This window comes from Mauremys reevesii, unplaced genomic scaffold (assembly GCF_016161935.1).
Source record: "Mauremys reevesii isolate NIE-2019 unplaced genomic scaffold, ASM1616193v1 Contig2, whole genome shotgun sequence".
NCBI classification, from domain to species: Eukaryota; Metazoa; Chordata; order Testudines; family Geoemydidae; genus Mauremys; species Mauremys reevesii.
This window is the reverse complement of record NW_024100826.1, coordinates 3,141,661-3,164,394: the sequence shown is the minus strand read 5'-3', so window position 1 is coordinate 3,164,394 and position 22,734 is coordinate 3,141,661. Positions and strand designations below refer to the sequence as shown.

The following is a 22,734-nucleotide window of genomic DNA, read 5'->3' as shown; positions in this document are numbered from 1 at the left end:
CCACTTCCTCAGAGTTCAGATATGCTGGGATTCTGAATTAGATCTGTTCTGCGCTTTAAAAATTAGATCAATCTAGCTTTGTTGCTTAGGGCTGTGAAAAATTTCACACTATGTGCAATGTAGTTAGATTGATCTAACCCCCATCATAGATGTAGCTAGGGCGATGGAAGAATTATTTATTTGACCTAGCTACAACCTCTTGGAGAGGTGAATTAACTTCATTGATGGAAAAACCCCTTCTGTCGATGTAGGAAGTGTCTACTCTACAGCGGTACAGCTGCATTGCCATAGCTATGCTGCTGTAGTGTAGACATACCTTGAATAATGGAACTGAGGTGTTTGGGGCTGCTCTGCCCTATGTACCATTGGGATTGGAGGGGGATACAAGACTATGCAAGATGCAGATGGGGCCCCAAAAGACACTGCTGGTCAAAAGATTCCAGTCTCATGTGGTGGGCTTGCATGCTTTAACTGTACCCACATGAACAAAACACCGCAAAGAACCACAGTTACTGTAAAGAAAGTAATCATTCTTTTAAAAAAGTTTTTAAAGTGTTCCTTTTTTGAAATTCTGTGCATTTCTAGCTAAATTTTCAGACACTTGTCATTAAGAACATCAACAGTTAGTCCTCTGAAAATGGTATGCTTCTCTTAAGGCTCAAACAACATTACATTGCTCCAAAAAGAGCTGGAATGAGATAAGTGGAACTTTTGCAGCTTATTCAATAGAACTTCATTTATTTTCACTTTGGGCACCTTGAGTATCTTTTGGCAGTGACTTTTGCTCTCCTGTGCTGTGCTTTATTCCAAAACCAGCCTGTAGAGAACCAGCATCTGTTCTGTGTGTGCATGCTTATAGACAATTACAGAAGGCAGAGGTGAGTTAGTGAGTAAGTGGTGGGACTTGGAAAGCAATCCTATAGGGTGCATGTAATGGGGTTGGAGTGGTCATATCTGCATCACATTTACACTCTTTCTCCCAAAGTATTATTCCTCATTATCCCCTGTTAAACACCCCTCATGGCTCCCCTCCCTTGCAAAGTCCTGCTCCAGCCCAAATGAAGGATTGTCATTTTAGCCAGAGCAAGGTCCCTGTTACCTAGCACTGGGTCTTTATCAGACAGACAAGCTGACAGCTTTGCTTCTAACCTGCCTGAAGCTGCCATTCACCTCCTCCCTGTCTGACTCCATTACTTCAGATGAAAAGCAGGAAGCAAGGTGAGTGGAGAAGACTGATGATAACAGCTGTAGATGGACCTGGAGTGGGACTCCTAGTTCTGCTCCTGAGTCCATTTGCCAGTCTGAAGCTAGTCTAGACCTTGAGAGGGCTTGTGGGGAAAGAGGTTGGTTTCCACTGGCATAGGGGCTGCAGCGTGGGTAGTACAGGGAGATACCCAAGAGTTGGGGCAGCCATCTTGATTCCTCCCATTCCAGCTCCCCCAAAGTATTACTTTCCCTTCATAGTATTCTCAGAATAATACCTGCCCCACATAAATGGCTTAGGGGAAGTTGACTCCCCTCCTCTGCAGAACCCAGGTCCAATAGAGATCTCGCTGGACATGAGCCTCTCAGAAGAACAGCAGATTCTTTGGCACAGGGGCAGCTATCACAGACCTCTCTTTTACCTGCTTTTCATAGCAGTGGTGGAAAGAGTCAGGCAGGAGGCAGAGAAGGTAGCAGAACTACCCCACTGCTCCTGATCTGATGTGTGCCACTGCTGTATTTCCCCATCTTTAAGATGATGGTAATATTTCTGTTTCTCCCCTTGTCTAATAATAATAGGAGATATACCTATCTCCTAGAACTGGAAGAGATCTTGAAAGGTCATCAAGTCCAGCCCCCTGCCTTCACTAACAGGACCAAGTACTGATTTTTGCCCCAGATCCCTAACTGGCCCCCTCAAGGACTGAACTCACAACCCTGGGTTTAGCAGGCCAATGCTCAAACCACTGAGCTATCCTTCCCCTTAATCTAGTTAGATTGAAAACTCCTCATGGCAGGGGCTGCCTCACAGTATGTATATACAATACCTAGCACCATGTGGCCCTGATACCAGGTGAAGCCTTTAGATCAGGGGTGGCCAACCTGAGCCTGAGAAGGAGCTAGAATTTACCAATGTACATTGCCAAAGAGCCACAGTAATACATCAGCAGCCTCCCTCCTTCCCCCTCATTCCCTGTGCCTCCCGATCAGCTGTTTCATGGTGTGCAGGAGGCTCTGGGTGGGGTCAGGGGGAGGAGTGAGGGCATGGCAGGCTCGGGGGAGGGGGCTGGAAGGGATGGAGTGGGGGCAGGGCCTGTTGCAGAGCCAGAGGTTGAGCAGTGAGCACCCCCTGGCACATTGGAAAGTTGGCACCTGAAGCTCCAGCCCCGGAGTCGGTGCCTATACAAGAAACCGCATATTAACGTTTGGAGAGCTGCATGTGGCTCCAGAGCCACAGGTTGGCCACCCCTGCTTTAGATGATTCTGTAGTATGAATAAATTATGGGGAAAGGGTATTTTGTTCTCTCTCTAAGTGGCTTTTTCTGCTGGAGATAGTCTCTGCTAGAGCAGTGCTTAGAGCAGAATCTGTGGAAGTGACCACAGGCTCTGGCGCACATACTACACCTCTTCCAGAAAATATCTCACAGCTTGAATTATAAGAGGGTAAAAATGCGTTCACCATATTCCTGTTACTTATTCTAATGCCAATGTCATGTATAATAATTCAGGAAATAACCTTGTGTATCAAGATTGGCATGATAGTTCTGCATTTTTATGATTTAGAGAACTGTGGTATCTGCACAGATTTTTATGTTATGTATGTATGGTGGTTTCTGGTGGCATTGGAGTCCCTGAGTTATTGGCCATTGTGATCTATAGGGTGTTCAGATGTGCAAAATATGGTTACTTTTACAGGAGATTTCCTTGCTTTTGCCTTGGTGGGTTTTGTACTTCAGCAAACTTAACTGTAATCAATTTTGGATTTTTTTGGAACAGGAGGATATATTAGAAGACCCTGTCAGTTCTGCTTTATTTGTGACACTTTATATTGCTTTTAAATTTGAATCTTTATCTTTACATCAGATCACTTGTTACAGGAGCTGACCTGCATAATCATCTGTAAATGTAGTGTATAACTGATACGCATAAACCTTTCAAGAATTGAACTTTGGATTATATATCCCAGGTTAGAGTATTGTGTTCAAGAGTCTTGTAAATGTTCTTTCAGTATCTTCTTTTCCTGAGGTTGTAATGTTCATCTGAACTTTACTGTTTGGTGCTTTAGAACTCTGCTAGCATTCCCAAGCTATAACTTGGGGCCTATCTATATCAAGCAAAGAATCTGTTGCAGGTACAGAGATTGCATGGCATTGTTTTGTTGCATAACTTGTGCTTCAGTAGTTTAGTGTGTTCATGGCCCCACAGTTTTCTGACAGAACTGCTTTGGTACATGTGCGTACAGAGTAGGCTCTATGTTACTATGGATATATCTACACTAGAAAGGTAAGTCGACCTGTGTAAGGTCGACTCACAGCCACTGCAGTATTACTGCGGAGGTGCATGTCCACGCTACCCTCCTTGGGTTGGTGGTGCGCATCCTAACCAGGACTGGGAGGGCAGGGAGCTGCCCATGGCTTCTCACCTCCCCATTCCCAGTTGGGAGCGTGGGAGGGTGGAGGGAAGCCTCAGCCTCCTAGGGCTTCTCAGCCCCCACCCACTCCCCACCGGGTAGCCATGTCAATTTCTCGCCCCAGCCCTGCTCTTAGAGCAGGGTCCCCGGCTCCCTGGTGGGAGCGGGGTCCAGCTCTCCAGGGGGGCAGATGGGCTCTAGCTGCCTGGCTTTCTTGTCAATTTCATGGCTCCTGTGTCTACACATACACTGTGTCACCTTAACTACACCAACATAACTTCAACACCAGGAGAGGCTCAGAACGTATGATGTTGGTGTAGTAGAGCACTTACATCGGCAGGAGGAAGGCTGTAGTGTAGACATAATTAAGTTGATGTAAGCTACCTTATGGTGTGGTGTTGTATAGTGTAGACCAGCCCTATGAATATATCCTTGAATTCAGGAAAAATTTATTCCATAGTGTCTATATGGAATAAATTATTCCATAGTGTCTATATGGATAAATATATCACAACTGCATCTAAAATGATAGTACCATAGAGTAACAGCTATATTTTTTACGCAAACATGAGAATTCAAGAATAGTATAGAAGGAGGACAGGCAGTCCTTAAGAAAGAAGTATGAAATAAAAAAGTTTACCAGCCCGAAGATCCTGCATGTTCAGACATGTTCCTTTCATCATCTTCAATGCAGCTTCCTCCGGAGAAGGAACGCTTCTCATGATGTTTCATTTGGTCAACATTTGGGCCTTGCATTTCTTTGTTGCACTATTGGCATTTTGCACGAATGCCTGTCTTACCCACAGGTAGAGGAACTTCATTAAAATATTCCCAAACTGGGTCTCTTTTATGGCCTGCTGCCATTATAGGTTTTCCCTTCTAGTGAGAGGATGGTATGGTAGATCTCAAATCAATGAAGGCTACACTCAGAAAGACCTCAAGACATCTGGAAAATGCTGCTCAAACAGTTTAACTTTTGTTTCTACTGCCTGTCCCTCCCTTCTCACGTTTATCAATTCTGAACCACTTAAAGGAGGGGAAAGTGATCAGGAACAGTCAGCATGGATTCACCAAGGGCAAGTCATGCCTGACTAACCTAATTGTCTTCTATGATGAGATAACCGGCTCTGTGGATGAGGGGAAAGCAGTGGATGTGCTATTTCTGGACTTTAGCAAAGCTTTTGATACAGTCTCCCACAGTATTCTTGCCAGCAAGTTAAAGAAGTCTGGGCTGGATGAATGGACGGTAAGGTGGATAGAAAACTGGCTAGATGGTCGGGCTCAACGGGTAGTGATCAATGGTTCCATGTCTAGTTGGCAGCCGGTATCAAGTGGAGTGCCCCAAGGGTCGGTGCTGGGGCCGGTTTTGTTCAATATCTTCATTAACGATCTGGAGGATGGTGTGGACTGCACCCTTAGCAAGTTTGCAGATGACACTAAACTGGGAGGAGTGGTTGATACGCTGGAGGGTAGGGATAGAATACAGAGGGACGTAGACAAATTAGAGGATTGGGCCAAAAGAAATATGATGAGGTTCAACAAGGACAAGTGCAGAGTCCTGCATTTAGGACGGAAGAATCCCATGCACTGCTATAGACTAGGAACCGAATGGCTGGGCAGCAGTTCTGCAGAAAAGGACCTACGGGATACAGTGGACGAAAAGCTGAATATGAGTCAACAGTGTGCCCTTGTTGCCAAGAAGGCTAATGGCATTTTGGGTTGTATAAGTAGGGGCATTTCCAGCAGATCGAGGGATGTGATCATTCCCCTCTATTCAGCACTGGTGAGGCCTCATTTGGAGTACTGTGTCTAGTTTTGGGCCCCACACTACAAGAAGGTTGTGAATAAATTGGAGAGAGTCCAGCGGAGGGCAACAAAGATGATTAGGGGGCTGGAGCACATGACTTACGAGGAGAGGCTGAGGGAACTGGGATTGTTTAGCCTGCAGAAGAGAAGATTGTGGGGGGATTTGATAGCTGCTTTCAACTACCTGAAAGGGGGTTCCAAAGAGGATGGATCTAGACTGTTCTCAGTGGTAGAAGATGACAGAACAAGGAGTAATGGTCTCAAGTTGCAGAGGGGGAGGTTTAGGTTGGACATTAGGAAAAACTTTTTCACTAGTAGGGTGGTGAAGCACTGGAATGGGTTACCTAGGGAGGTGGTGGAATCTCCTTCCTTAGAGGTTTTTAAGGTCAGGCTTGACAAAGCCCTGGCAGGGATGATTTAGTTGGGTTTGGTCCTGCTTTGAGCAGGGGGTTGAATTAGATGACCTCCTGAGGTCCCTTCCAACCCTGAGATTCTATGATTCTATGATCTCCCTCTTTTCCTTGTCCAGATCTATTCTGCCCCCAACAATCTTCTATTCATTAAACTTTTTGAAACTTTGTACTTTTAGAAAGAGGTAAGGGATGGACTCTGTACACAAATTTGCAGAGGGACAATAGGGTTGAGGTCTGTTATTTATCACCTTTTATATTTATTTATTTATTTGTTTAAAAACATTTTGCTGTTAACAAGCATGTTATCTCTGGAGACACAAATCCACAGTTTGAGAACTGCAAAACTAAGCATCTTTGATGGTATCTTCTAGACTGAGCACTGAGTCCCATTGGGTAGATAGAAAGATTAACCTAAATAATCTATACAGAAGCCTGTGGAACCCCGTAAGATTGGGTCTCTAATCCATGAATTATTGGAACTCATTTACAAAACTTTTCTTAAACATTACATGAATATATGGTCTCATGCTGTAGAATTAGAATTTATAATCCCTGTTCCATGATGAGATATCTTTGAGCTATAATGTATCTTAATTAAAACTATATTCAGAGAGGTTTTTATCAAAAAGCATTTTATCAAAAAATCCAATTTTTTGTTTTAAAACAAACAAACAAACCACCATTGATTTTTATCCATCCGGATTATTCTTTGTCTGGCTTACCTGGCCAAAGATTGGGAGAAGAGCTGATGCCCCCACTCAGCAGGCTGGATTTCATCCATTCTTTGGGTTACTGCAGTCATGAAGGAGGTGGAATCTCAGGCTTCACACATTTGGCTTCTTCCACTCTCTTACATGGAGCTGTAGCACTGGCTGGGGGTTTGGTATGGGGTTGAAACTGTTTCGAAGCAAATGGCTAGGGTTCAGAGCAGGGACTAAGGTGAGACCACTGCCGTGCATTTGTCCATCAGGTATTGCAGCAGAAAAATTATAATAGCAACTTTAAAGCTGAATAGTCCTTGCTAATCACATAATGACTAGGGAAAAGGAGGCAGTAGCACAGAAATATGTACCCTCTGAGAAGCCTGTTCTGCACTGCATTCCCAGTGAATGTAGAAAGCAGACTGATAAAACTCTATCCATCAAATTTGCATGGAAGGCACTTGATGGACAGCAGTATAAAACTGAGAGGTAGATCTGTCTGTGACACTCCAGACCCCATATTCACCATAGTAATATGATTTATGATATGATTATGACATGATTATGATTAAGGCTAAACATTTGTCATGGACATTGTTAGTAAAATCATGGTCAGGTCATGGGCAAATAACAAAAATTCACAGAAGCCGTGACCTGTCCCTGACTTACTAAAAATGTGCATGACAAAAATGGGGAGGGAAGAGGGTCCAGCTCCCTGCCCTGCTGTGGCTGGGAACTGTGGCCCCTGCCCCATGGCTGGGAGGGACCCCCACCTGTGGCAGCTGGGGAGCTGCAGGAGACTCCCACTGCCCTGGGACTGGAGAGCTCTGGGGGATTCCTCCCCAGGTGAGGGAACTGTGTGTGGGGGGGGGGGGGGAGCGGATCACCTGTGGGGGTTGGGGAGCTCCAGGGGATTCCCCTGCTGGCAGTGGTTGAGGAGCTGCCTGGGATCCCCTGCTGCCCTCAGAGACTAGGGAACTTTGGGGGATTCCCCCTGCATTGGTGGCGGGTAGGGAACTGTGGGGGAAACCCTGCACCGGCAGCAGCTGGGGAGCTCTGGGGGACCCCTGCCACTCCCAGCTGCTGCGGGCTGAAGTCATGAAGATCTGTGGAAGTCAGATTCTGTGACTTCCACGACCTCTGTGACCAAATCGTAGCCTTAATTATGATGCATCCTGTACAAGATATGTCATGTGAGGTGTCTATGGAAAATTTATGGTTTGCCAAATATGATTATCCTATTTGTGTGAATGTATCATTTTTGTATCTGGAGTTGTGAATATTAACTATGTATTTCAAATGTGCTTGCACCTGGGTAACACACACAGTCTGACAGCACGCTGTGAATGGCCTATTCAGGTTGAATGGCCCATCACCAAAACAGTGGGCCCTGGGCAAAGCTTATCTTCACCTGATGAACTGTTCTGGGGATGTTTCAGTCAGCCTATGGATAATGGCTGCCATGACTCATCGACGTATGCAAGGGCATGTGACTAGATCACATGATATTGAACTCCATTTTGGTATCTGTATTTTTCCACAAACTGGGCTGGGACAAAGGTGTTCCCACCATATGAAAGAAACTATAAAACGGGGCCAATGGGCCTCACTTTCCCGTCAACTCAATACTTGGAAATACCTCTGGAAGAACGAAGGCTTGGAACTGGGGAAGTGTTGGTCCCAGGCAGAAAAGAAGGAAACCCTACCTGTGTATGAAACCTCTACAAACTGTTTGTACTATCTAACAGGGTGAGACACCTGATTCAATTCCTATCTAGTGTATAAGACTTAGATTGTGCTTTTATTTCTTAGGTAACCATCTTTGGTCTGTTTGCTATTAATTATAATCACTTAAAATCTACCTTTCTGTAGTTAATAAATCTGTTTCATATTTTTACCTAAAACATTGTGTTGTTTCAAGTGCAAAGGGAAATTTGCTCAGGAACTGAGGGGCTGGTGCATTGTCCTCTCTACATTGAGGGAGGGGTGGATTGGGTAATAAATTCATACTGGTCAGGCTTTTGACCAGGGAAGGGATGATACAGCTCTGGGGTTCTAGGCTGAGGAGTTGGGGGTATTTTGTCTGGAGCCTCTCTATTGTTGGTTCATGCAGTGACTGGCCAGAGCATTCATGACACAGCTGGATGTGGCCTCTGCCTGTGGATGTTTGTGTGAGGGCAAACTTGGAAGGCTTTGCCGCTTGTCACAATGCCACAGTGTGAGAGGGAACTCAGATTGGTAAGACAGAGGGCTCAGCACTGCCCCAGTTCCAGGTTGCGTGTGGGGGAAGAACCCATCACACTGTCTATTTACTTATTTTAGAAAACTCATTGCTTTTGCCATGATAGCATATCTTGAACTTTGCTGCAAACAGTGGCCCTGCATAATTTTATTTTTCTTTCCTGTGTGGAATGGTGGCCTCCTTCACTGGAAGCAGTGGTAACATCTTTACTTGTATGATAAGCTCCACTCTGGAGAATGTTAAGAATGTATCCTTTTATATTCTGTTTCTTATTGTGCCATATAGTGAGAATTTGATCTCTTTCCTGTTCTTTTCAGTGGAAGACACTTAACATTGCCAAAGTGTTTCCTTTAGTGTCTATCAAATGGTTTGTCTTGGTGTTGAAGGGTTTCTTGTACTTGGGAATAATGTTCTTGGCAATTATTTTCCATGGATGACAATAAATTGAGCTTCAACTTTGTGTTGATAACCAGGGATTGGTGGGTTTGCTAAATGTATTGGGGTTTTTTTTGAGCATGTCAGTTTATCCTCCCATTTTTGTTGCTATTTATACAGTTGTATTAGTAGTTTTGGATCTTTGCCTTCCATCCAGCTCATCTGGGATCTGTGACCCTCCATGTGGGCTTCTACATTAACCTTGGTAAGTAGTAGGATTAACTTCTTACATAGGCTTCGCTGTACCAGTTTCAATCTAGTCTGGCATTCTGCCTTCAGAACTGTTCAATATCTGATCCTTCAGAGGAAGGTGAAATAGGTCCTTGATACATCTAAAAAGGTTTCCTACTGCTGGGCACAAGTGAATATTGTTTTTGACTCCTGTATGATGTTTGGTTATGCTTGGAAGCATGAAATTTGATTTTATTTATTAGTCTGTGTGGGTACAAGTAGTTAGTGGTCATGAAACAATCCTATTTACCTGGAGTCAAGAGCAGAAGTTTCTTCCTGGTTCTCATCTGAGATTTTCTGGATCTCTTCCAGTATAGTAAAAGCAGCAAAGAATCCTGTGGCACCTTATAGACTAACAGATGTTTTGGAGCATGAGCTTTCGTGGGTGAATACCCACTTCGTCGGATGCAAGAGTATAGTGTAAACATTGGCCTTCTGCAAAGGAGAGCCCTTGGAGGATCAAGACTCGCTCCTGGGCATGTGATGTTCACTGAGCCTAACTGATGGAGCCTGCACTCAGATAAAGGCCAGTTATGCAGTTTTTTTCTATTAGCCATGTTTTTGGTTCCACAAATACTTTTGTAAACAGCGTGCAGTTGAGGTGTCTAAGGGTATGCCTCTAGCCTGAATGGCTCCATAATTCTTCTAAGAACTCCCTTAGCACATGTCAGCTTCCTTTGGGTGGGAAGCCTCACCCCTGCTGAGGATATCTCAAGCACTAAACAAACATCCCATCAAAGATTCCCTGAAAGGGGCATAGGCTAGCCATACTTATTCATACCGTTCTTCAAATTCTGCTTGTCATTTTTATGTAGTATGTATTTAAAATAAAAAGGCTTGTGGGGAGTGGTATGATGGATATGGGACTGTCTGGTAGGAGGTACAAATGCTTGTGATTGAATCAACAAGAATTGTGAAGGTCATTACATAACTATTGTGACATATTTAAAATGGCAAGGAGTCTGGTGGCACCTTAAAGACTAACAGATTTATTTGGGCATAAGCTTTCGAGGGTAAAAAAACACTTCTTCAGATGCATCTTTAAGGTGCCACCGGACTCCTTGTTTTTGTGGATACAGACTAACACGACTACCCCCTGATATTTAAAATGAGACGCTTGTGGTCTCTCATGGGTACAAACTGACGAAGTTAAAACAAGGATTTGATCTTTATATTTCATGGGAGAATCGGTAGCAATTCCATAATTACAAGGTTGGGTTCACTTTTTCTATGAAGTGGAGTTCCGTTCTGTGTTGATCAAAACCTTTTTTTATATGATCATAATTAGAGTATTCATTGCTAGAATACAATTTTTTTTTGAAAAGCTTAAATATTAAGAAGTTAGGATTTCGTTGCCAGACATGGTTTTGGCTTGTATGCCACAAAAGAGAAATTATTATTATTAATGTTTGTTAATCTTTCACAGTAAAGTGTGGGGACTTAAAACTCAAAAAATTAAGTAACTTCATTTTAAAAATTCCTAGTTCCTTCTCTTTATATTTTCCCAAACAAACAAAAAACTGTTTAGATGGAGTTAAATTGAGATTATGTATGTTTTACCATTACAATATTAATCATAGTAATCTTATTATTGTGTCCCAAAACAAGGATTATAAGGCACAGAAATTCAAAGTTAGGGTTAAACCTAAAAGAAATCCAAATATATGAAGGCCTGAAGATGAGCAATTAAGACACCCAAATAACCTTAACTCTGTTCTGTAGTGATGCCATAGGAGAAAACCTTTAAAAATCAGTTTAATTTACTCTGGGGCCACAAATACTAAAATACCTTAAGCACAATCATATGGTTTTTTCGAAGTGTCACTGTAGGGCAGAATTGAAGTTGACTTGTTTAACCTAAGGTTAAACTTTAAAAAATACATCCAAACTCTGACTTCTGGGGTTGGTAAATACTTGTTTCTAGGATAATTACAACATTCTTGGAATGTTTTTTTTTTTTTAAACACCTTTAAACTGTTCATATATACTCTCAACATTAACACCAGGTTAGCAGTTTTTTGTCTAGAAGTTGCCCTGGTTATTAAAAACTTATTTAAAATGTCATACAAACAGAAGTCCCAAAGATTGCTGCCATGTGATATCTCCAGTGAGTTGAAGATATTAAAAATACTGATTTTATTTTTTAAAAGTTTTTAGAGCCAGATTTACTGTTACTCTGTGTCTGCCTTGCATGACTGGAACAGTGCAAAGTAGCTGCAGCAAACTGGTGAATCTAGTTCTTTAAATCAACTATAAATTGTTATCTGGGATATGGGAATAACTTTTTTTACATTTTTTTTTTTAAACATGGGTATGGGTGGTGGGGAACCAGGTAAACTTCCAGGGTATGAAACTCTGGAACTTCTGTCTTAGTGATGTGCATCCGAAGAAGTGAGCTGTAGCTCACGAAAGCTCATGCTGAAATACATTTGTTAGTCTCTAAGGTGCCACTAGTACTCCTGTTCTTTTTGTCTTAGTTGTGTTTTTATATATATCTCTGTCTATAAATAAATATATATAATCTGAAAGGTCAGAGGCAGACTGGGTAAAAGGGCTGGTGAGAGTGGGAGCAGCTGGAATGACTAGGAATTACCAGCATTTGGGGATGGTGGGGAAGAAAATTCTTGGGGAGCAGGGGGATTCAACAGTGACATATTGGTATGGGAGGAGGGCAAGTGATGTGTCTGGCACCTGGAGTAAAAGAGGGTTATGTGCAGCAAATTGAACAATAACAGACTGCAGATACTTGTGATGATTGAATCTGGCGATATTCTGAAGAAAAAGAGCTGTCAGCCATGCTTGCAGCTGTTTCTATTGCTTCACGCTGACTTAAACATTTGAGGTTTTAGAGTGATAATCCTGGAATCTTTTTATATAGATTCACCAGTTCCTGTAGGTTTCTATGCCTTTTTAACCAACTGTTCAAACAGTAGTAAGGATCTTTAGATTAATAACTAATCCAGGTTTCTCCCTTTCTTCTCTGAGAAGCAGTCAGTTTCTTGTCGCCCCCAAAAATATGTCACTTCAGGATTGTTTGAACATTCAGCAAAAGGAGCAAGGAGTACTTGTGGCACCTTAGAGACTAACAAATTTATTTGAGCATAAGCTTTCATGGGATAAAACCCACTTCATCGGATGCATGCAGTGGAAAATACAGTAGGAAGATAGATATACACAGAGAACATGAAAAAATGGGTGTTGCCATACCAACTCTAACTAGACTAATCAATTAAGGTGGGCTATTATCAGGAGGGAAAAAACCTTTTGTAGTGATAATCAGGATGGCCCATTTCCAACAGTTGACAAGAAGGTGTGAGTTAACAGTAGGGGAAAAATTAGCATGGGGAAATAGTTGGTACTTGTGTAATGACCCATCCACTCCCAGTCTTTATTCAAGGGTAATTTAATGGTGTCCAGTTTGCAAATTAATTCCAATTCTGCAGTTTCTCCTTGGAGTCTGTTTTTGAAGTTTTTTTGTTGAAGAATTGTGACTTTTAGGTCTGAAATTAAGTGAGCGGGGAGGTTGAAGTGTTCTCCGACTGGTTTTTGAATGTCATTATTCTTGACATCTGATTTGTGTCCATTTATTCTTTTACGTATTCTTTTTTCTCTACACTTAAGTCATTTACTGGACTGCAGCTCAGATGTGTATTTTCTGAGAAGCATTAAAAATAACCAAGTCATCACTTGGGTAAAGGGACTAGATGTATTAAAATCTTGTGTTAATTTAATGTTGGCATTATTGTGAAGACATGCTTTCTCCAACTCAGCCCAACAGTAGCAATGTGTCTAGTTTTCCCAGACACAGGTAAGCTAAGGTAGGTTCATTCACAATGGTCTGATAGCTTTATTCTGGATCTTTCAGGATATCCCACAGTCTTCCTAGATAGGACTTCAGGGAAACAGTTACAGGGTGTGTGTTTGACAAGACTTGAGGTGTTACCAAACACAGAGTGCCCTTTGGTGGTCAGCCTATGGTCCCTCTTTTCCTCTTCTTAAATAATTTTGGCTCAGGAGAGGTCCATTTTAACAGTCTGGCCTGTTTGACAAAGCTGATGTAGGCTAGTAAGGTCAAGGTCAGAACATGACTCACATTTCTGATGACTTGAAGTGATACAATCAGAACACAAGTTGTTTCTTTGTTATCTTCTCACCCTGCCATGAGAGAGCTTGAATTCTTGCAGTTGTTTGCTGCTGCTTTGGTCATGAAAAATCCCATAATATTCACAAGTTCTTGGTAGAAGTCTTGTAGGCTTTTCCACTTCAAAGTATGGTCAAGTATCTTGCCTTTGCAAGTTATTTTTTAAAGCCTTCTCTGAGTTTGGCCTCGGGATAGCTTTATGCGATTTGTCTTCAAAGTTGTAATTTCTCTAGTCAGCCTCTTCAGGGGGTCAGGTTTTTTTTTTTTTTTTTGGGGGGGGGGGGAGTAGTGGTATGCTTTCAAACTGCCCACAAAATAAGCGCCACCTACATGATTCAGCACTCAGTGGATTGTCCAGTTGTTAGATATGATTGTACATGTCATCTGGGTTCCTTGAGCTTTGCTTCGCCTTACTGGAGTTCATCTCCTTGTGCTTGATTTTTCCCCCTTGGTGGAGCTTGTTTGTCCTGCGTGGTTCTCCTTTTGAGGGGACCTCAGATGCCCTTCTGGACTCCACTAGGCTACTTGGGATTGACTCCTCCTTGATTGTGGAAGTGGGGAATAGAGGCATTACTCTCCAAAGCCAGCTTATGGTGCCAAAAGGTGCCCTGACGTTAGTTAGTACCTTATAACATTTTGAATTAAAAAAAAAATAGAACAATGTAAAAATGAACGTGGCATATATTAAATGGATTATGAATTGGCTAATGGACAGATCTCAAAATGTAATTGTAAATGTGGAATTGTCATCAAGCAGGTGTGTATCGGGTGGGGTGCTGCAGGGATTGGTTCTTGACCCTATGCTATTTAACTTTTTTTTTTTTTTAAATCAATGATCTGGTAGAAAACCTAAAATCCTCATTGATAAAGTTTGCAGGTGACACAAAAATTGGAGTGGTGAATAATGAAGAAAAGTCACTGATACAGAGTAACCTGGATCGCTTGGTAAACTGAGTGAAAGCAAACTGTATGCATTTTAGTACAGTTAAATGTAAATGTATGCATCTAGGAAAAAAGAATGCAGGCCACCCTTACAGGATTAGGGATGCTATCCTGGGAAGCAGTGATTCTGAAAAAGATTTGGGGATCATGGCTGATAATCAGCTGAACAAGAGCTCCCACGTGACACAGTGGCCAAAAGAAGTAATGCAATCCTGGGATGCATAAACAAGGGGGATCTTCCAGATTAGTTTCACCTAGGACTGCTCGTGGACTGTCCACAAGCAGAGACCAATCTAAACCAGTTACTACTCTGGCCAAAGCCCCAACTCAATATATCAGCATCTCAGGTTGAATTTTTTTAAACAACTTCAGCAAAAAATGGTTCAGGCATTTTCTCAAAACAAGTTTTGTTGTTTTGCCCATGTTAATTCTTATGGCCTTTTCATTGAGAAACTCTAGTGTCTCCATCCTTTGGAACACCAGGGCACTGTAGGATCAGAGGTGCCGTTTGCTGTCACCATAAAAATTGACCCAAATTTGGTTAAGTTATTTCCCTCTGAAAATAGCTGTTTGCATATGCTCAGTAGAGGTTTGTTAAAGGCTGACAGTTTAATTCTTCAGAGATTCCATCTATATTGAATGAGTCCAGCCCAGAGCTGCAGGGGCTAAGCAAGGTTTTCCCTGCAGTTGCTCCTGGGGGCTACTGTGGTATTCAGCTCTGAAACAAAGAGCAGAGACTCTCTCCGGTGCTGTCAGTGGTCACCCCTGCTGGTGCCCAAGCAGCTGGAGAAGGAGGATGTAGTTTTATGAATCAGGAACAGGACTAGAAGGAGACAAAGGTAGAAAGGGGAAGGCAGGTTGGGACAGGGGCAGAAGAACCTGTAAATTCTAGAGCACAATCTTTCCAAGTTCTTGAATAGCCCCTCAGAATTCATGAGTCTCTACTTTCCTATGCTGTCTAGCAAATAGCTGTGAAACCCCTGGTACTTCAAAAACAACAACAAAAAAACAAACACCCTACATTAAAATAATATTAAGTTTGTGAAGTCAAGAACTTCAAAGTTAGGAAGTATCTAGTGAATGAAACGTGGAACGGCAGAAAAGCTGGTCTCATGGTTAAGGCAACTGAGTGTCACCTTGGATGACTGGATTCTATACCTGCCTCTGTCACAGGGTTCGTATGTGACGTTGGACAAGTCACTTAAACCATACTTTTCACAGGTGGCTACTAATTATATTCCTCATCTTGATGCCCAACTTGAGAAGCGTGGAACCTGATTTGCAGAAGTACTGAGTTCTAACAACTGCAACTGAAGTGAAGGAAAACTGTTCTTCGAACCTATTAAGTGCTATAAAAATGCTAAGTACTCTGAAAAGTCAGGCTTAAGGGGTTTCAAATTGGGTACCAAAAAATATTTAACACTTTTTTGACAATTTTGGCACCTCCTTTGAACACCTACCTCACAGAGGTGTGTTGATATATGGTTGTGATGAATGCCACAGAAAAGCCTATGAAGCAACTAATTATGTACAGTAACTCCTCACTTAACATTGTAGTTATGTTCCTAAAAATGCAACTTTAAGTGAAACGGTGTTAAACGAATCCAATTTTCCCATAAGATTTAATGTAAATGAGGGGGGTTAGGTTCCAAGGAAATTTTTTGGGGGCAGACAAAAGACATTATATACTGTACAGTACTGTACTGTGGTGGGGAGGTGCCCCTGGCTTACCCCACACAGGCACAGCTCACTGCAGACAATGAGGCAGGGAAGGACGCTAGGAAGCACCCTATGCAGCAGCAACAGCTTCCCCCAAGAAGAACAGGTGCTGACTTTGCCGGGGATGTTCCAGGCCTGCCTCTTCCCATCCCCGCTCCACTCCAGGCCCGCCTCTTCCCACCTCCACTCCACCTCCTCCCTGGAGCACGCTGCGTCCCCTCTCCTCCCCCTTCCTCCCAGTGCAGATGCGGCGCTTCCTCCCCTCCCCTCCCTCCCACCAGTGGCACATTTAGAGTTAGTGGGGCCCTGTGCTCAGCTTCATTTTTGGGGGCCCCCTGTAGGTGGAGCATTCTCTCTTATATTCTCCCCCCCCCCCCATTTTTCATTCTTTTTTCTCCTCCATTCTCCTCCTGAGGCTCAGGGCTGAGGGTGCAGGGTCTGGGAGGGAGTTAGGGTGTGGGAGGGCGCTCAGGGTAGGGGTGCGAGAGGAGGCACAGGGCTGGGGCAAGCAAGAAGTGCAGAGCACTTACCTGGGGCAGCTCCTGTTTGGTGCAGGGGCTGTGCAGGTGGCTCTGTGCAGCGCGGCACCACCCCCATGGCTGCAATTATGGGGGCCGCAGTTATGGAAGCGTCGCCCCTCCCCCGCCCGGCAGGCAGGGCCACTTGGAACGCGGGGGCTTTAGGGGCTGCAGGGCCCTGGGCTAAGGGGGCCCCCAGGGCCCTGGCCTGCAGCTCTAAAGCTCCTTTTGGAATGCGGTCCTGTGAGCACAGGCTGGAGGACTCAGGAGGAGCAGGGGCAGCCGCGCAGCCAGTGGCTGGAGAGAAGCAGCGTTTTCCCCTTCAAAGCGCTGTGGCTTTGTATCACAACTGCAGCTTTACTGTGGTCCACTTATCTGTTCAGCGGCTACTCATTACTTAGCAAGATTTCTCTGTAAAAAACCAAACATTATCCATCCATCACCTCCAGAGCGCTCCCACTAAATTAGACCATATTAAATTTGATTACTTCCTTCACTGTATTGAATCTGAGATTTGACTCCTGGAAGTATTATTATTTTGCTCCAATACTCATGTCTTGCACATCTTTGACATTCTTGATTCTAAATGTGATCTGCAAAGGGGGAAAAAAAGCATTTGTCTCTTTTCCGTTTTTTGTTGCCATGTAACTTAACAAAGGCCTGAAAGCTGCTATTTTTTTGCTTCTGTTTAACAGTAAAAATTAGCCCTTGTCTCTGGAAGACCCTGGATGAGTGGCGAATAATGGCTTTATATAATCAGGTACCTAGTATGTGAAGTCTGATTGAGAAAGGAAGAGATTTTATAGAGAGTTATAAAACTTGTTTCTTTAACAGCTAGTTAACTCCAAGGAAACAGTTGGAAGTAAATATCTTTGTTAAAGATTGTATGCCTCTGCCCCATTGATTAAGGGCTTCCAGTACTATCTGTAAAACAAGAAAGAGCAGACTTGATATTCCTGATACATCTAAAGGAAAAACACAAGTTGAGAACACCTTTTTAAAAAGATACCTTTCATTGTTGTCTTATCCACCACAGAGAAGCTAAAAGGCACAAACTCAATTTTTTTTTTGCATGTTGCTATTTAAGAATTTTAGAGGCAGAAATTTTAAACTGGAATTGCAGTCATACAAAACACCCAATATAAAATAGTAAGCATATTTAGCTAGAAATTCAGATTTACTGCTATCAGAACTTTTCCTGGTCCCATGGTGCTTTTCTGCACATCGATTGAATTGGATCTTATCCTCCCCATCTCTTCATAGACTGGCTCAGGGACTGTCATACTTTTTCAAAATGTGAAGCATATCTTACAAGATAATCTGCCATAGGGGTCGGCAACCTTTCAGAAGTGGTGTGCCGAGTCTTCATTTATTCACTTTAATTTAAGGTTTCACGTGCCAGTAATACATTTTAACGTTTTTTAGAAGGTCTCTCTCTATAAATTATATAACTAAACTACTGTTGTATGTAAAGTAAACAACGTTTTCAAAATGTTTAAGAAGCTTCATTTAAAATTAAATTAAAATGCTGATCTTATGCTGCTGGCCTGCTCAGCCCGCTGCCGGCCTGGGGTTCTGTTCAGCAGGCCCGTACCCTGGCTGGCAAGGGGCTGGCAGCGGGCTGAGCGGGGCCGGCGGCTGGGACCTCAGCTGGCAAGGGGCCGGTGGCCAGGACCCCAGACCGGCGGCAGGCTGAGCGGCTCAGCCCACTGCTGGTCTGGCATTCCGTCCGCTGGTTCCTGCCAGCCAGGGTCCCAGCTGCCAGCCCCGCTCAGCCTGCTGCCGGTCTGGGGTCCCGGCCCTGCCCACACAGAGTGGGTACCTACCTTCTCCCTGGTTCTGGCCCATTCTCTTCCTCTCTCTCTCTGCACTGAGCTGAGAGTGGGGGTGAACTGAGCACAGGGCTGGGGGTGAAGGAGCAGGATGAGAGTTGGAGTGCAGGGTCTGGCCAGGTGTAGAATGAGGGAGGGGGCTTGGGTGTGGAGTACTTACCTGGGCAGCTTTCATTTGGTGCGAGGGGTGCAGGTGGGAATGTCGGGTGTGTGCAGGAGCTCTCGTTTGGTGCTCAGGGTGGGGAGTGGAGATGTCGGGGGTGCAAGAGTCAGGGCATGGGGTATGGGGGGGCTGGGTATGTGTGGGGAGTGCAGGAGTCAGGGCAGGGTGTGTGTGAGGAGGGTGCAGGGGTCAGGGCAGAGGGCTGGGGGCGTGTGAGGGGGTGCAGGAGTCAGGGCAGAGGGTGTGGGGGGACTGGGTATGTGTGGGGGGTGCCAGAGTCAGGGCTGGGGTCGTGGGGTGTGTGTGCAGGGGTCGTGGGTGTGAGGGGGGTGCAGGGGTCAGGGCTTGGGGGGTGGGCTGGAATCGGAGGGGTGCTCCCAGCCCCCTGCCCCGAGCGGCTCATGGCTGGGGCTGGAGGAGTACGCCCTGATTCCACACACCCCTTCCCCAAGGCCCCGCTCCTGCCTCTTCTTTGCCTCCTTCCTGATCTGAGCAGTGAGGGCGTTGGGACTCCTCTTCTCCCCTCCCTCGCAAGGGCCATTGGAGGCAGGGCACGACGCGGCACGCTGGGGGAAGAGGCGGGGGAGGGGGAAGCTTGGCTGCTGGTGAAGCCTGCCCTACAGCAGCAGCTGGCAGGACCAAGCTTGCTTCTGCCTCCGCCAGAGAGAGCGGTAGGCGGGGGGCGGAGATAAGCGGGCTGGGCTGGGCAGGATTTTTAATGATACGCTGCTGCCTGCCAGGGTCCCGGCCATCGGCCCCGCTCAGCCCGCTGCTGGGGCCAGCGGCAGCTGCAGTGTGCCATTAAAAATCGGCTCGCGTGCTGTCTTTGGCACGCGTACCATAGGTTGCCGACCCCTGATCTACCATGTATGGCTCTCGTCCCATTCATGATTGCACAACCTGTCTCTGACTCCATGACGTCCTCATGGCAACTACAGTAATTTCTTATATAGTATAGTAATAGGAAAATAGTGTATTTTTAAAAGCTGTCTTCTAGTAGATTTTAGCATCTGGAAACAAGGAAAAACAGAGTATTATAATCACCCAGCCTCCATGCATCTGGACCTCCCATACCCAGACACCCCTGCCAGGCCTCACCGTGTATATCCAGAACTACCTTAGCCCTCCATACCGAAACCCCACCCCATTGAACCTCAACCCCTACATCTGGAGCCCCCTGTACCCAGACCACCCCCACTGAGATCTCTGCATTCAACCCCGCACCCTGAGCCCCCACGTCCAGACCCCAACTAGCTGCACCCAGACCCCCACGCCACCGAGCCCCACTCCCTCAGCACCAGACCCCCCCAGGGTGACCAGATGTCCCAATAAAATAGGGACTGTCCCAATATTTAACCCCGCGTCCCAATCAATGTATGATCAGGACACCATTTGTCCCGATATTCAGGTAAGGAGGCGAGCGGGAAGGAGATGCCGCCTCTGTGGGTGTTCCAGGGTTGGAGCACCTACGGGGAAAAACCGCAGCCAAGCTCCCCCTTCCTCACCTCCTTCTCGCCCCAGCGTGCCGTGTCCCTGCTCCCGTCCTCCCCCCCAGCACTTCCCGCTGCTTAACCATTGTTTGGCAGCACTTAGCGCTTTCCAGGAGGGAGGGGGGAGGAGTGGGGATGCGGTATGCTCAGGGGAGGAGGCGGAGAAGAGGCAGAGCAGGAGCAGGGATTTGGGGGAAGCGGGTGGAATGAGGGCAGAGCGAGGGCGGATGCTTGGGAAGAGGCGGGGGGTGGGCGAGCACCTGGCAGAGGGGAAGTTAGCGCCGTAGGGGCAAGTGGCGGGCGGGGGGCTGAAGAGGTGAGTGGCGGGTGGGGGACCGAGGAGGGACGCAGCAAGCCAGCAGGGGGCTGGGGGAGGAGGAAGGGCATGTGGGGGGAGGGGGTGGCAAGTGGGGAGGGGGTGGGACCTGGAGCAGAGTGGAGGCAGAGCCTGGGAGGAGTGGGGGTGGACTGTGGGTGGGGCTGACAGCACCCCAGTGTGTCCCAATATTTAAATGTTGTGATCTGGTCACCCTAGACCCCCCGCCCCCCGAGCTCCTCACACTCAGACCCCTCAGCTGAGCCCCAACCACTTTCACCTGGGAGCCCCTGCAGAGTCTCATTGCCACTGCACCTGGAAACCCCCACCCCCCAATGAGCCTCTGTGCATCCAGACCCCCCACTGAGCTGCCTGCACCGAGATTGTCCCACACAGAATCCTCTCACCCCACACCTAGATCCCCCCCCCCCCCCACTGAGCCCCTCCACACTTGGATCCTGCCTGGTTGAGCCTGCCTGCCTGCCCCACACCAGGTGTGCCTGGCATAGAGGGGCAGGGCCCCAGGGTGTTTCTGGGGCAGGCCTAGGCCTTGTGCTGCATCAGAGTCAGGTAGTGGGGGGTGCTGCAGGGTGATCTCCCATCGTTGTGCAGAAGTTTTAATTTTTTGGCACAGAATGCCCTCAGGAGTAATGATCAGACTGTTCTCTGTGAACCACTTGAGCAAGTTCTTCATGGACTGTAGTCTAAGGAACCTATCATATAGCTAGGGCCCTACCAAATTCATAGCCGCGTCACAGATTATGACATCTGGTCTCCTCCCGTGATATCTGGTCTTTTGTGTACTTTTACCCTATACTATACAGATTTCACAGAGGAGACCAGTGTTTCTCAGATTGGGGCTCATGACCCAAAAAGGGGTTGTGCGTGGGGGGGAGGGGGGTTACACTTACTTCTGCACTGCTTTCAGAGCTGGGTGGCCGGAGAGTGGTGGCTGCTGACTGAGGGCACAGCTCCGCAGGCAACAGCGCAGAAGTAAGGATGGCAATACTATCCCATGCCATTCTTTCTTCTGCGCTGCTGGGGGCGGTTTGCCTTCAGACCTGGGCTCCCAGCCATTAGTCACTGCTCTCTAGCTGCCCAGCTCTGAAGGCAGTGCCACAGTCGTCAGCAGCACAGAAGTAAGGGTAGCGGTACCCCCCCGCCCCCCCCGCCCCCCCACCACACACACAATAGCCTTGCGATTCCTCCACATCTCATTTTTGGGTCATGACCCCTACAATTACAACACCCTGAAATTTCAGCTTAAAATACCTGAAATCATGAAATTTACAATTTTTAAAATCCTATGACTGTGAAAATGACCAAAATGGACCATGAATTTGGTAGGACACTACATATAGCTCCATCTGTGAATCTTTTTCATAGCTTCTGTGCAGGTCATAGAATCATAGATTATTAGGGTTGGAAGGGTCCTCAAGAGATCATCTAGTCCAACCCCCTGCTCAAAGCAGGACCAATTCCCAAATGGCCCCCTCAAGGATTGAGCTCACAACCCTGGGTTTAGCAGGCCAATGCTCAAACCACTGAGCTATCCCTCCCTCCCAGGTGCTCACTTAATGCTCACTAAATGTCATTGTTTGCGCATAAATCTATAGTAACTTAAATTGGTAACAAAATTCTTTTTTTTGTCCTTACAGTCTTTCACTTAGTATAAAAAGCAGTTATAAAAAACTCTGTTTGAGAGAGGGAGAATTTGGATGCCTTCAGTTCAGCAGAGAAGCTACTCTATGGGGCTGTTTTCTCCTTCATGCTTATAACTCACTTTGTCAGCATTGTGCCTTCCAGAAGATGCAGGCTAAAATCCTTTTCGTGATTTGTACTGTGCTGTTGGCTTAAATCCCTTAATGTGAATGTTAATTCTATTCTTAGTCTCAATTTGGATATTCTATTCTTAGTCTCATTTAAGATATTCTTTCTTGCAGAATTTGGCGTTCATTTAGCAGAACTGACTGTAGATCCCCAGGGAGTATTGGCCATTCGTCAGGTGAGTCTTCTCAAGCATGCCGTAGAGAAGAGTTGGATTATAACTTTTGTTGGTTTATAAACTGTCCACTCATATTTTCTTTTTTTTAAAAAAGTAAAAATAAATGCTATTTCTCTATAAATCTAATAGATACGAGCATGTAGCAATGAGAATGTTTTTGTGCTCAG

General features: G+C 45.5%; 1 protein-coding gene across 3 annotated transcripts in view; it reads left to right on the top strand.

Moving 5' to 3' along the window:
- IPO9 (importin 9) overlaps positions 1 to 22,734 on the top strand; it is a 183,880-nt gene that overhangs the window by 4,071 nt on the left and 157,075 nt on the right. For all 3 annotated transcript variants that reach the window (XM_039517959.1, XM_039517957.1, XM_039517958.1), the window contains exon 2: positions 22,506 to 22,567. In XM_039517959.1, the coding sequence (XP_039373893.1) occupies positions 22,506 to 22,567 (62 nt within the window). The remainder of the gene's footprint in view (positions 1 to 22,505; positions 22,568 to 22,734) is intronic.